This window comes from Ciconia boyciana, chromosome 1 (genome assembly GCF_034638445.1).
Source record: "Ciconia boyciana chromosome 1, ASM3463844v1, whole genome shotgun sequence".
In the NCBI taxonomy this organism is placed as follows: domain Eukaryota; kingdom Metazoa; phylum Chordata; class Aves; order Ciconiiformes; family Ciconiidae; genus Ciconia; species Ciconia boyciana.
The window spans coordinates 21,401,648-21,416,036 of record NC_132934.1 but is presented as its reverse complement, the minus strand read 5'-3'; the positions used below and the strand labels follow the sequence as shown (position 1 = coordinate 21,416,036).

The following is a 14,389-nucleotide window of genomic DNA, read 5'->3' as shown; positions in this document are numbered from 1 at the left end:
TAAATTACAGTTTTCTTATCGAAGCTGTTGTATATTAACTTTAATTTTAAATTAAATTATTTGAGTCTGTCTTACCCTTTCAAAACAAACCAGTTTCTTCTCCTCATCCTTCTTTGCTTTTGTAAATGCAGCATATTTTTAATGCCATAATTTACACTTCAGCCTAAACTGTGGTTTCAGGCTGGGAACTGCAGGTGCTATTTGAAAGCTTCACTTGAAAAGGGACCTTTCCCTTTTTAAAGACAAGCAGGGAATTGTATGATACCTCTGTATCATATTTGTAGTGCATGTCACAGTGTTCTACAGTGGGATACAAGTGGGGCTGGGGAAGGGAAGTAGTACTAGCTTTCTCAGTTGCCTGTGGCACAAACAAAACAGTTTTGAAAAATGTTTTGACATCTGTATATTCTTGGAATGTAGACCCAAAAAAAGGAAAAAACAAGAGGGAGTATGACTGGTGGTGCCAAAACATCAAATGGTTGCAGTGGTCATCAGCTTGAAACCTAACGCTTCTTTTATGGGACCAGTTATATAACACTAGCTACTGAATTTCATGGGAACACAGCCACCTTTTTAAGAATTTTCAAATTCTTCTTTCAATGTACTGTATTTTAAATAACTGGTAAGTTGAGGGAAAAACAACATACTGTGAGCCACACTGAGCTGTTCCTAAGGCCTCAGAACAGTGGTTCAGGCTGCAGCAAGTTACAGTGTAGGAACTGTTCTGCTCTGGGTTTAGCTTAACTGTGTTAATTGTCTAAATGTTTTGAGAGAAAAGTGTTCAGCACATAACATGGTCCATTTCAGGATGCTCCTTGGGAATTTTGTCTTAAGAAATTCTCTGTTCCATGCGGAACCTGGACAGCAAGAAGACTTCTCGTCTCCCTACTTGCTTTCTGTAGTCGGCATAGTTGTGGCTTTTTTTTTCCCCCTGATGTATCTGAAGTCAGTTGTGACAGGAAAGACAGTAACTCTGGTAGTATCTTCCAGATGTATGTTCCTATATTGTCTTCTTTGTGAGCTGTTTTCAGTAGTAGTCTCGCACTTACTTGGCAATTTTAACTAAAAATTATTAAGTAATGAGAATGCTCATTGCAATGAGATTGGTCTGTTCTTCTGAAGAGAAAGCACAGGTTCAATTGACACACTTGTGTTTAATGTTAGTTTTAAATATCTGATATTTATTTTCTCCCAGTACTTACTATGCTTGACCTGCCATTAGAAAATAAAACACTAATGAAAGCTGTTCTTTCCTGATATTCTTATACATGGAAGAAGTTCTAGGGTGGAGTGATACCTTAGCAAAAAAATGCCTTTGCTGAGGTGTCTTGTGTAGTTCTGGGACATAGCCTAAGTTCTGTAAGCCTTGCCCCTGCGTGGGGGATTTGTCAGTGTGGTGTAGCAGCTAATCCTGTCTTGTGCAAGTCAGATCCTGGATTGCAAAACTACAGTCTTCAAATAGCTCCCCCTTACCTGCCTCAAATATATATATATTTTTTATTCTTCAATAATTTCTTTTAAAGTACATCTCTCTATGGAAAAAAAAGAAGTGGAATGTGCAGCAAGCTCCTTTAAGACCTCAAAGAATTTAAAAATTCTAGTTTGAAAATTTAGTTTCAGCATTTACAAATTTAGTTCAAGCTCAGGTAGCAGAAGGAACTTTCTCAAGACTGGTGCGTACTTGTGTGCCTTATTTCATGCTTGTGTTCAGTTTCACTGCAGCTGAATATCTTTGTGAGTGAGAACGTCTTTCTCAATACGGTAGCGCTTTCAAGGGTGGGAGCTTCAAAATCAATACCCAGTCTGTGCTCCTTCTAGGGTTCTACAGCAGCAGATGAATTGTGTCATATTTCCCCAAAATGGTTGTATTGTCTGTGAAAATTTAAAGCGTTTCGGACAGTAAAAGTCTACCTGGGAGTATCTGACTAAGCAAAAAGATGATCAGAAAACTCTGCTATAGTTAGTGGGTTCTTCAGCAGATGTAACATCCTCGTTACATCAGTAAGATCATAGTGTAGAGGCTCTGTAGATACCTGCCATGTAAAGAGCCTCTGACCTCTATATTTTGAGAAATTAAGGGGTGATTGGTGGTATATTGCCACTACCGAAGTCTGGTGTCTAAATGAAATATGAACAGCCGGTATTTGGTTTCATTTGGAGGGAAGGCAGAGAGGAGTAGATTCCTACCCCTTGTTAGGTAGTTTCTGCACTCCAAATTACTTTCTGTTTATTTGTATTTTTAAAGTGGGAGAATATCTTCTGTGAACATCTTTCCAAAGTTTATTCTAGCACTTTACTATTATAATTATCTATTAATAGAATGGTTCATTATATGAATGGGCAAATGTACTTAAAGCTTTAATTAAAGATATTTGCTTAGTCTTGCCACATCTGATGGGCATGAAGCCAAGGCACCTTTCTTCATGTTAAGTTACGTTTCTCTGATCTTTCCAAATAGGTATATATTTGGCTCTGCTTTTTTTAACTTAGTTCAGTAGGTTTTGCTCTTTCCAAGAGACAGATGTGAAAGTAATTATTTGATTGTGATTGCATTCTGTGATTAATTGTAATTCTGTTGTGTTTGAAGTTTAATACGGTCACATCAAGGCCTATTTGTATTGAGTAAGTCTTTGTGGAGCCTGCCTCTGCCCTTCAGTGAAACACTTACAAGACAGTCCTAAGTCCATCTGCAGACTTTCTAAGCTTTAAGTTAAGCTAAAATTTTTCAGGAGTGCCTAACTGGCTGAGTTACTCATTAAAGAACAATGTCACTGAAGAACAGAAGGATGCAATGGCGCTATATTTTGAAGAAAACTTGTTTGCTCTGCCTTTACCCGGTGATGACTGAAAGCTCTGTAGCTACAGTTAGCATAGCACTGCGTAGACCTATTGCACCTTACCTTCTACACAGCCCAGAAAAAACAACCAGGCATAGATGACCTTTGGTGAACTCAGGGTAGACTCACTTTTATGTCTATTTGAAAAATATCATTAATGTTTACCAGCTATTATTAAAAATCATTTTAACCAAGGTTAAACTTATAGCTTTAAATTTTGTTTAGGTATTTGACCACTTTTCTTCTACCACTTGCCTGAGAAACTGCGTTATTCCTAATGTTAAAAGGGAAAAAGCAGAAAAATACTAATGTATGTATATGTTCCTGATTTTTATTTAAATGTGTCATGGTAATGGTCTACAAATCAGGCACTTCTTGAATTTAATTTTGCCTATTTTGGTATTAAATTTTATTGGAGAATCTCTGATAGACCTACTACTATCCATTGTAGAGTTTTTTTGTGGGTAGTAATATACTGAGTGAAGAATTAACAGATTTCTGTTCATTGATGTTATCCTTTCTGTAACTCTGTCTTACGTCCAGCTCAGGGAAATCCTTAGCTCTCTCCAGTTCACCACTGCCCCCGAGCAAATAAACAATCCCCCTAACAATACAGGTGGTTGGTGCCTTGGGGCATCTTGTGTTAATTTTGCAAGGGCTGCCACCAGTGACAAATCCCTACAATACCATACAAAGGCAAAACCTTTTAATTCTACAACTTTTTAATATTTTTGCCATGATTTCAAGATACTGTAGGCACAGAGACTTGAAGATCTGTTTCAGACAAACTTTTTTTTGAATGTAAGTTTTGAGAGGTTAGTGTAGTGTGTGACTTGAACATTTTAATGTGTCATTATTTGAAAAATAATAGTCAAGTTTGTTGCATGTGATGTTCATATAGCACTTTCCTAGAGTATTTGCATCTGTTAAAAAACAAGTTTGGAGAAAATGCTATTTATTTAATCAAGATATTGTGCTTAACTGTTTTGTATTGTCATCTCTTGCATCTTTCCTGTGTGGATATTTTCATCATATGTATGGGGTAAAATCATAAGTGTTCTTCTGTTTTACATTTTTTTTGTTCACTTTATTTACCAAAAATTTAATATTAATAGATGAGTAATACAAGCTTTTTGTTGCATATTTTTATGTAAAAAGTTTGAAGATATATTGTCTTTAAAATAAACTACTGATTTTGTTTGAAGATGGCAACAAATGATCTGAAAACTTTTGTAGGGATCTAGAGCTTTATTTCTGATTTTATTTTTCAATAGGAAAATTATTCTAAAATGCACATAAGGCTTTATTCTCAGCCCTAATCTGGGATTGCTCTTGAGATAATGATCATGAAAAAAATGATGCCCTTTAGTCTTATAAAGTACATTAACATATTTGGTAGAAACTACACTGTCCAGCAGCTGTATTTGATTGTAACCTACTGCTCAGAAATAATTGTACTGAAAGGTTTGTTATTGAAAGAAATTAGTAATATGGTGATCACTGCTGTTGTTATATTATACATTCATATATATCTGATGTTTAACTTCATAGACAAATATGTTTTATGCTTTGCTGCAAAAAATACAATATCAGTTTTTCCATATTTTAGATTAAATAAGATTATGAATCAGGTGGCCATTCAGCGGAAGAAGCAGTTTGTTGAACGAGTGCACAGTTACTGGTTGCTTAAAAGACTGTCTAGGAATGGTGTTCCTCTGTTGAGAAGGCTGCAGTCCAGCTTACAGTCACAAAGAAACACACAACAGGTATGTGACACACTTTTTACTTATAAGAAGTAATCAGAAAATCTCTATTTTATAGAGTAAAAAATTAACCAGGAAACATAGCACGGAGTAAAAACTTTCTCTTATTCAGCACTGAGTAAATTCTTTACCTTATTCTTAAGTAATATGACCTGTATTGGAAATCAGGCATTATCTAATCCTTTTTAATTTGAGAGATACGAGGGGAAAAAAAAAAATATTTGTGTGGGTTGTTCTTTTCTTTCGCTTAAATGTTTCACAAAAATACTGTCACCAAAACTATCCTAATACCATTGTTCATTGACTAGTATTGTGTCTTTTTGGAACTCATTGTATAATGTCCTATGAGTTAGTAAGATAAAAAATAAATTTTATCTTTGACACTTACCTTATCTTTGACATTTGCAAATGTCATCTTTGACACTTACAACTGAGAAAAACAGGGATTTTTACAGAGTAAAGGTTAGACATGCTAGTTTACGGTTTTCAAATTCAGATCCTTATTGCCCACCTGGTTTGGTAATAACAGAACAAAGAGTAAGTTGTTGAAGAAGTTCAAAGACCTGTTTCAACTTTTAGTTTCGCTTTTGGCATAGTTAAGTGGGATTATAGACAAGCATAAATTTAGGCTGATATTTTGTTCAAGTAAAACTCATCCTTTCTAAAATACATCTAGGTTGGTTAAAGTTGAACGCGTTCACCACTCAGAATTGCTGAAAAACAGTCACTCCAGATGTGTATCAGATTCAGAAAGCGGTACTGTTCTGCTTCCCATTTTTGTAATATGAACACTGCTTCCCATTTTTGGAACATTAACAGCTCTTCAGTGACATTAGAGATTTTGGCAGGTCTTTTATTGTTTTTGTTTCAAGTCACTGGGTGGCTTTGAAAATAATTAAAACTTCTTTTCTGAATTCTGTATATGCATCCATGTGTTTAGACCTTGAAATGCTGTGAAGCATCATGATGTGGAAATTCCTACTGCATCCCAGTTACCTTTTTTAATTGAACTGAAAATGTAGTTGGCTGTGTTCTTTCCATTCTCCAGGTGTTTGACTTCCAGTGGAATTGTTCCTGTAAAATAGCCTCTAGAACTTAAGAATGCATTTTATAATTATTTACTTGTATTAAATTGAGATATTTTTTTCCCCTCCAAACCTTTACTATTATTCTTGTTTGAATTATGTTGCTATTTGCTGATAAGTCATTAATTGATGTAGTCATAAAAATACCATGGTCAACACTACTTTCTAGCTATTTGATCTGTCCTTTTTGTGTGTGTTTCTTTTCTTAGCTTTTCATGAGAAAAACTAATTAATAATTCACAGAACAGTTGAGGTTGGAAGGGACCTCTGGAGGTCATCTGGTCCAACCTCCCTGCTCAAGCAGGGCCACCTAGAGCCAGTTGCCCAGGACCATGTCCAGACAGCTTTTGAATATCTCCAAGGGTGGAGACTCCACAACCTCCTCCCTGGGCAACCTGTGCCTGTGCTTAGTCACCCTCACATAAAAAAAAAAAAAAAAAGTGTTTTCTGATGTTCGGAGGGACCCTCCTGTTTTTCAGTTTGTGCCCATAGCCTCTGGTGCTGTCACTGGGCGCTACTGAAAAGAGCCTGGCTCAGTCGTCTTTGCACCCTCCCTTCAGGTATTTATGCACACTGATGAGATTCCCCCCCTGAGCCTTTTCTTCTCCAGGCTAAACAGTCCCAGCTACCTCAGCCTTTTGTCATAGCTGAGATGCTCAAATTCTTTTTAGGTGGAATTTAGGTGAATTTCTTTTAGGTGGATAACTCTGAATACAAATTGGCCACTTGTTTATCTTTCTTTCATTGCTTCTATATTACTTCATTTTAATACTATTTTTTGGGTTGTAACTCCTCTAAAATATTTGGTATTCTACTTTTTAATCGTTGATTAATCTTTTAATTCTCTATGAGAAGTTCCTATTTTGAAAAGTGGTGCCTGGCAGTTACCTAATAATAGCTGAAATAAATTTATTCAGATAGTAGACTTTTTTTTTTTTAAATGAGCTTAAGTCCTTAAAAATAATAAAATCAAGCATGAAAGTGCGGGGCTCATGTGGCAGTGTAGACCTAGACTATAGTTAGTGCCTGAAAAAATTATACTTGCTAGTTGGGAAGTACTTTTCCTATTGGAGTGGCATGATGAGACTGCAGCATTTCTAAATATTGAAATAGTAACTACTGAAATAAAATTATTCTTATAATTGATGTTTGATTATAATAAAATGAGCCTTGGATAAGAGCTGTTTAAAATCCCTTTGCCTGTTTGCACTCCTGTACAAACTATTTGGTTTTTTTCTTTTCTAATTTCAGAACTATGCAGTATTCTCTAAGTAACAAAATAAAATATTTTCTAAATTAATTTGAAGCTTTATATTGGTTTATTAAAAATTGGGACACTTGTGAGACTTTATGCTTGAAAACTTATAATTGAAATTAACTTTGTCTTTTAAAGAAAGAGCAAGTTTCAAGCAAAGCTGAGCATTAAATTACTCTGTTGATGAAAAATGTGTGGGTAGTGCTTTTCAGTGAGTAGCAAGTGTCCTGTATATGACATTGTGTCTTCTCCATAGCATCTTCAATATGTATTTATAATACCTATTAAAGTAGTCATAACTGCAAAGCATTTGATGCATTAGTCATCTTCGTTACTCCAAGTATAAGCCAAACCATAATGAAGACTTCAATAAACAGCTATGGCATAGCTGTTGTGAGAACGCCTCAGAATTTCGAGATATAGATGATTATTTTGTTCGTTTTGGTCTAGATGGGAAAATTCTTTTTACCTTGTTTTCTGTGAGAGGTCAGAACGTCAAGAAACCTAAACAGGTTTCAGTCAATCAAAGGAACATAAACACTGTTGTAATACAGATTCAGGGGAGATGATGATGATGATTATTAAAACTGAAAAGAAATGTTAAGATGAGGAACCAAAACCCTGAAAATGGTTTCAGTTTGCCTAGTGGAAGGTGATTTTGATCCCTCTCTAATGTTTGTTTTACTAGAACAGGTTTGGTAGTGGGGGGAAGCATTCTGAGATTTAGAATTACTTCCTAATGAACGTATTTCAGAGCTCAGTTATGATATGCTTTTGATGATGATGTTACATCAACTAACAGTTCCAAACCAGGCAAAAAGATATACTACCTCACCATCTGCAGGAACAAAGAACCCTCTGAAAGAATGGTTTATACTGTCACTTCTCTCTCCACCTAGAAATTCAGGAAAGGTATTGGAAATACTCTAATAAATCCCCATTATTTTAGTTTTTTTTCTGTACTTAAAGAATGCTTGAATAAAAATAAGGCATGAAATTTAAGTTTAGTAGCTTGTTGCTGCTGTAGGGAGGTTGGTTAAAAACTGCTGTTTTGAGAAATAAACAGAAGGTGCTGGTGACTAAGGTCATATCTGCACTGAAGATTTCAGTAAAAACACAAGTTGCAACCACAAAATGGTTTTGACCAATTAGCATACAAGTGCCAGCAGAGGGTCTTCATAAAACTAACTGTATTGATCAAGATCCAATTTCATCACTGTAATTCTATTTTTGTTTGGCTCATATTAAGTTACAGTCCCTGTAGGGAGTGAGGCTGTCCCCATGTATTCACATCCAGCATAAGGAGTGATCTGTTGGTACACTTGACAGTATTTCTGGTAGTATGCAGAGACTGGTAACATACTCATGGAGGGAGCTGGAGCTGAAGAGCGGTTCCCAGTTGATGCATGTTCTGTGTGTAGACTTAGAAGTGTTTCCCTCTTCCCTCACTGTTAATAAATGTGTCAGTTTTAGCTTTTCTAGATAGTATTTGGTGTTCAGCAAGAATTAAGTCCATCAGAAAATACCACAAGAGTTTCCTTCTAAATTTTTTCTTGTATTGTCAGCCAGAAGAAACTTTCTGGCTTTGTTATGGAAAGACAGACTTGGAAGAAGAGCTCTTTACCAGGAAGTTAACAGAAATTTTATTTCTCAGAAAGCTTTTGAAAGCTAAAAATTTTGAAAGTAACTCTTTTTATCCAAGTTTTTACTAGTTAGATATTGGAAACAAGTGCATCATCCTCTTTTCAGCTTGCCTGGATCTTTTAATCTAATTAAGGCATATGTTGTATGTCAGGTAATAAATAGGTTAGGGTAAAGTGGGTTTATCTTAGCTATTATAAACATGTCTGCCAACATTACTTTGCATAGAAGTGTCAAAAACTCGGAGGTTTGCTATTAATCCCCAAGCCGGAGCGACGTTCAAGAAGGGAGTGTATGTGTGCACAAAGAAAAGCAAACAAGGCACTCTTGATACTTTGGGTCACATCTGCAGATTTACACCTACCTGCCTGTTTTATGGAACGAAATTGGTCAAACAACTGATTCAACTAAAAGAATAATCTTTTTTTTTAAAAAAAAAAAAGTGCAACTGCACCTTCAGATTCAGCCAAATCCTTAAGTCTCTAATGACCTACCCCAAGACCTGGCGTAACAAAGTAACTTCTTTTTTTTCTTGCTGTATTTAAGTTTCCTGACCCACCCTAAAACTGGTATGGTTTTGTTGACTTAGCTTTCAGCAGGGTCAGTTCCCCAGTTTCATGAACTATGCAATTACATAGGGCAAAAGAGTGGATTCCGAATGGCTGCGAGCAAAGGGAGGACAAGCCTTCCACTTTTAGCAATAGCCACAGCTTAATTTTGGTCCTGAAAAACAGTAAAACTATGAAAAAATTGTATAGCTATGTCAGTTAACAGTTAGGTTGCTTTTCCATACATGGGATCTGTACTCAAGAGATGAAGGGGTGTAGGACAACAGCAATTAGTGGCAGTGTAGACTTTCTAATTCAGTGAGTCTCTGAAGAATTTTAAGAAATTGAAAGTGTGCATGTTAATGTGTTCTGTCAGAATTCACTTTGAACTATTCTGACCCTCAACAGTTAAATTATTATGTGTCTAAGTCAAGACTTAACTCCTTAAAAGAAATTCTGTCAGTAGTAATAGTCATTAGGAAAGGGAACTATAAGTTTCTAGCTACAATTTTTTGATCTTTTTTTTTTGTGGGGTTTTGTGGGGTGGGGTTTTGTTGGTGTTTTTTGGGGGGTTTTTTCGTTGTGTTTTTTTTTTTTTTTTTTTAAAAGAGGAACAAACTGTTATTTCCAGATTGCTATATTGTAATACAAAGATAGTTAAGGATTTTCAACTTCAGTGAAGTCAGAGATTTGAATAAAACTAATTTAATAGCTTCCACAGGTACGTGCCTTTACTTTTACAGTGTAGAAAGCAATAAAATACAATGCAGATTATAGAATCATAGCACTCGCAGATCTATTAGGTATTTTTTTAGACTGCCATTTTTTGCAATTCTATTTTTAGAACCTTCTGTTTGGAAAATTGCATAAGTTTCCTTTAGAGGACCTATGGTATTTCTACATTCTCCTTCTGTTAAGGAGGTTTTTGCTTTGAGTATAACAATTTGTAAGTTGGGTATTGTTCATCTGCTTAGCCAGTTTTCTTTATTCCTGTCTTCTATTTTATATAAGTTATGAAATTTATTGTTCGTTTGTTTTAGTTTAAGTAGTTGTAGTGGTTTGGTGGTTGTTTTTTTTTTTTCTTCTGTCAAATGTATATTGCATTATGCTAGTTACATGCAAGCATACAAAGCTTTGGATCTCTTTCTGAGATTCTTTTACAAAATACTCATTTTAAATGTAATCATTTTCCAAAGCAGATGTTTCTTTTGTGTACTTGGTACTAATACCAGGACTTCTACTTTTTTTTGGCCTTGTTTCTGGTGAATTACCAATATAATTTGAATACTATAGGTAGTATTCCAATATCCTTCTTTTTCTTCTGAAAAATAGTAAAAACAAGCAAGAAAGGCTCCATTTTCTGCATGTACAAATCAAACTAAATACTACAAGTGTTTAAACAGTACTTCTTCCTAAAAATGTGTGAATTAAATTCTTTCATCCATTCACTGAAAGGTTGTATTACTGCATTACCCATTTGCAGTACCATTTGAAGTTACTATACTATTTAATAAACTGCTTTTAATTTCCTGTCCTCAGAAGTCATAATGATTTAGTTCTGTTACAAGTGTGTTCTAATTCTCCTGAGTGTGGGGGAGGTAGACTGTGTTGAGCACAAGAAGAATTTGTTTCTACCAGCCTTGAGTTTCTGAAGAAGTTGATGATGTTCAACTGGTTTAGATTTTGATGTAAAAATACTGAAACTCACTTTGCAGCTTGTTATACTGCTAGGTTGCTGTTTGCTGCGTTGCTTTTACTGATGTAAATAGCCCTCACCATAGAATTGCTTTCCAGCTTATAGATTTTGTTTTCAGCTAGACAGTTGAGAAACTCCAGGAGATAACCCTGACCAGAAGTTTTCTTTTATTGCAATATGAAGCTTATACTAAGTGCCGTAACTATAAGACAGTGGTTTCTCCTTTGCTGCGAATACGTTCTATGATGTGAATAATTGCATAAAACTAGCTTATAGAAACAGGTTAGCATTTTTCATTTCATGAAAACTTTTTGATTCTTTTCTTAGAGAGAAGATGATGAAGAAATGCAAGCCTTAAAAGAAAAATTGAAGTACTGGCAAAGGCTGCGCCATGATCTTGAAAGGGCACGTTTGTTGATTGAACTTATACGTAAGCGTGAAAAATTAAAAAGAGAACAGGTAAATGGAGTACCTTTTAACTTGGTGAAAGTTTTATGAAGGAGAGATAGTTTAAGTATTCTCACACGCTGTTTTTGCAATAGAAAGACCTCAGTGTTTGTCTTTTTAATCCTCATGTAGGATCAAGAAACATACGTGCATGCGTGCACTCATGCAAACTGTTTAAAATATATAAAATTATCATAGTATCATAGAATTGTTTTGATTGGAAGGGACCTTTAAAGGTCATCTAGTCCAGCTCCCCTGCAGTGAGCAGGGACATCTTCAACTAAACCAGGTTGCTCAGAGCCCTGTCCAACCTGACCTTGCATGTTTCCAGGGATGGTGCATCTACCACCTCTCTGGGCAACCTGTTCCAGTGTTTCACCACCCTCATCATAAAAATTTTCTTCCTTATATCTAGTCTGAATCTACCTTTTTTTTTTTAAGTTTAAAACCACTACCCTTGTCCTATTGCTACAGTCCCTGCTAAAAAGTCTGTCCCCATCTCTCTCATAAGCCCCCTTTAAGTATTGAAAAGATGTAATAAGGTCTCCCCAGAGCCTTCTCTTCTTCAGGCTGAACAACCCCAACTCTCTCAGCCTGTCCTCATAGGAGTGGTGTTCCATCCCTCTGATCATTTTTGCAGCCCTCCTCTGGACCCACTCCAACAGGTCCATGTCTTTCCTGTACTGAAGACTCCAGAGCTGGACGCAGTACTCCAGGTGAGGTCTCACCAGAGCAGAGTAGAGGGGCAGAATCACCTCCCTCGACCTTCTGGCCATGCTTCTTTTGATGCAACCCAGGATACAGTTGGCCTTCTGGTCTGCAAGCGCTCATTGTTGGCTCATGTGCAACTTTTCATCCGCCAATACCCCCAAGTCCTTCTCCACAGGGCTTCTTTCAATCCCTTCAGCCCCCAGCCTGTATTGATACTGGGGGTTGCCCTGACCCAGGTGTAGGACCTTGCACTTGGTCTTGTTGAACCTCATGAGGTTCACATGGGCCCACTTCTCCAGCTTGTCCAAGTGCCTCTGGATGGCATCCTGTCCCTCAGGCGTGTCAACCGCACCACTCAGCTTGGTGTCATCTGCAAACTTGCTGGGGCTGCACTCGATCCCACTGTCTATGTCATTGATGAAGATCTTAAACAGTACTGGTCCCAATCCGGACCCCTGAGGGACACCACTTGTCACCGATCTCCATCTGGACATTGAGCCATTGACCATTACCCTCTGGATGCGACCATCCAACCAATTCCTTATCCACCCATCAAATCCATCTGTCTCCAATTTAGAGAGAAGGATGGTGTGGGGGACCGTGCCAAAGGCCTTACAGAAGTCCAGATAGATGACACCGGTAGCTCTTCCCTTGTCCACTGGTGTAGTCACTCTATCATAGAAGGGCACTAGGTTGGTCAGGGAGGACTTGCCTTTGGTGAAGCCATTCTGGCTGTCTCGTACCACCTCCCTGTCCTCCATGTGCCTTAGCATAGCTTCTAGGCAGATCTGTTCCATGATCTTCCCAGGCAAGAGGTGAGTAGTCGGGAGCTACTACTACGACCTGACAGGTTGGTAGTTCCCAGAGTCCTCCCTTCCACCCTTTTTAAAAATGGGCACAATGTTTCCCTTTTCTCAGTCACCAGGGACTTCACCTGACTGCCATGACTTTTCAGATATTGTGGAGAGTGGCTTGGCAGCTACATCAGCCAATTCCCTCAGGACTCTGGGATGCATCTCGTCAGGTCCCATAGGCTTATGTATGTTCAGGTTCCTCTGGTGGTCATGAACCTGATCTTCTGTTACAGTGGGAGGGACTTTGCTCCCCCAGTCCCTGCCTTGAGCTCCATCCACTCAGCAGCTGTGGGAAGAGAGGTTGCCAGTGAAGGGTGAGGCAAAAAAGTTGAGTACCACAGCCGCTTTCTCATCTGTTGTTACCAGTTTGCTAGTCTTGCTTATCGGTGGTGGGGGGGTGGGGGGGTGGGTGGTATGCTTTCTTTGACCTTCCTTTTCTGGCTGACATACTTGTAGAAGCCCTTCTTAATATTCTTTGCATCCCTTGCCAAGTTCAGCTCCAGCTGCACCTTGGCCTTCCTGACCCCATCCCTACACAACCGGGCAGTGTCCCTATACTCTTCCCAGGTTACCTGTCCCTGCTTCCACTGTCTGTGCATTTCCTTCTTGCCCTTTAGTTTGACCAGCAGGTCTTGACTCATCCGTGCCTGTCTCTTGCCTTCCTTTCCTGATTTCTTACACCTGGGTATCGAGAGCTCTTGTGCTTTATGGAAAGCGTCCTTAAAGATCTGCCAGCTCTGTTCTGCTCCCTTGTCCCTGAGGGTAGTTTTCCAGGGGGTCCTATTGACTAACTCCTTGGAGAGCTGGAAGTTTGCTTTCCTAAAATTCAGGGTCCTGACTTTACTCTTTGCCTGACCCATATCCCTCAGGACTGTGTACTCCACCAGTGCATGATTACTGCAGCCCAGGCTGCCTCCAATCTTGATGTCGCTGATGAGCTCACTTGCATTGGTGACCATCAGGTCCAGTATCACATCCCCTCTGGTAGGGCTATTACTTGGCTTAAGAAGTTATCCTCAATGCACTCCAGGAGTCTCCTGGATTGCCTACAGCTTGCCGTGCTACTTTTCCAGCAGATGTTGGGGTGGCTGAAGTCCCCCAGCAGGACGAGACCCTGCGAGCACAGTGCCTCCTGTAGCTGGAGTAAGAAGGTCTTCGTCAATTATTTCCCCTTGATCGGACATCCTGTAGTAGATACCAACCACAAGGTTCCCTTTGTTGCCTCGGTCTGTAATTCTTACCCATAAGCTTTTGACCTGCTCGTGGCTATTCTTCAGAGACAGCTCTTCACACTCTATCCATTTCTTGATGTAGAGGGCAACCCCTCTGCCCCTCCTTCCTCACCTGTTGCTTCTGAACAGCCTGTAGCTATCAACAGCCACACTCCAGTCATGGGATTCGTCCCACCAAGTTTCAGTAATGGCAACAAGGTTGTAGCTTTCTAGCAGCACGGTGGCTTCCAACTCCTGTTTGTTGCCCATGCTGCGTGCATTGTTGTCAATAAATTATTTAACAAGCCATTCTGTCAGAATTGCAAAGACAGTTAGTTTCT

The 14,389-nt window shown here is 38.3% G+C and overlaps 1 protein-coding gene across 5 annotated transcripts in view; it reads left to right on the top strand.

The window, feature by feature from the left end:
• Window positions 1-14,389, top strand: part of BRD1 (bromodomain containing 1) — a 65,823-nt gene that overhangs the window by 15,441 nt on the left and 35,993 nt on the right. For all 5 annotated transcript variants that reach the window (XM_072860298.1, XM_072860290.1, XM_072860274.1 and 2 more), the window contains exons 3-4: window positions 4,447-4,603; window positions 11,153-11,284. In XM_072860298.1, the coding sequence (XP_072716399.1) occupies window positions 4,447-4,603; window positions 11,153-11,284 (289 nt within the window). The remainder of the gene's footprint in view (window positions 1-4,446; window positions 4,604-11,152; window positions 11,285-14,389) is intronic.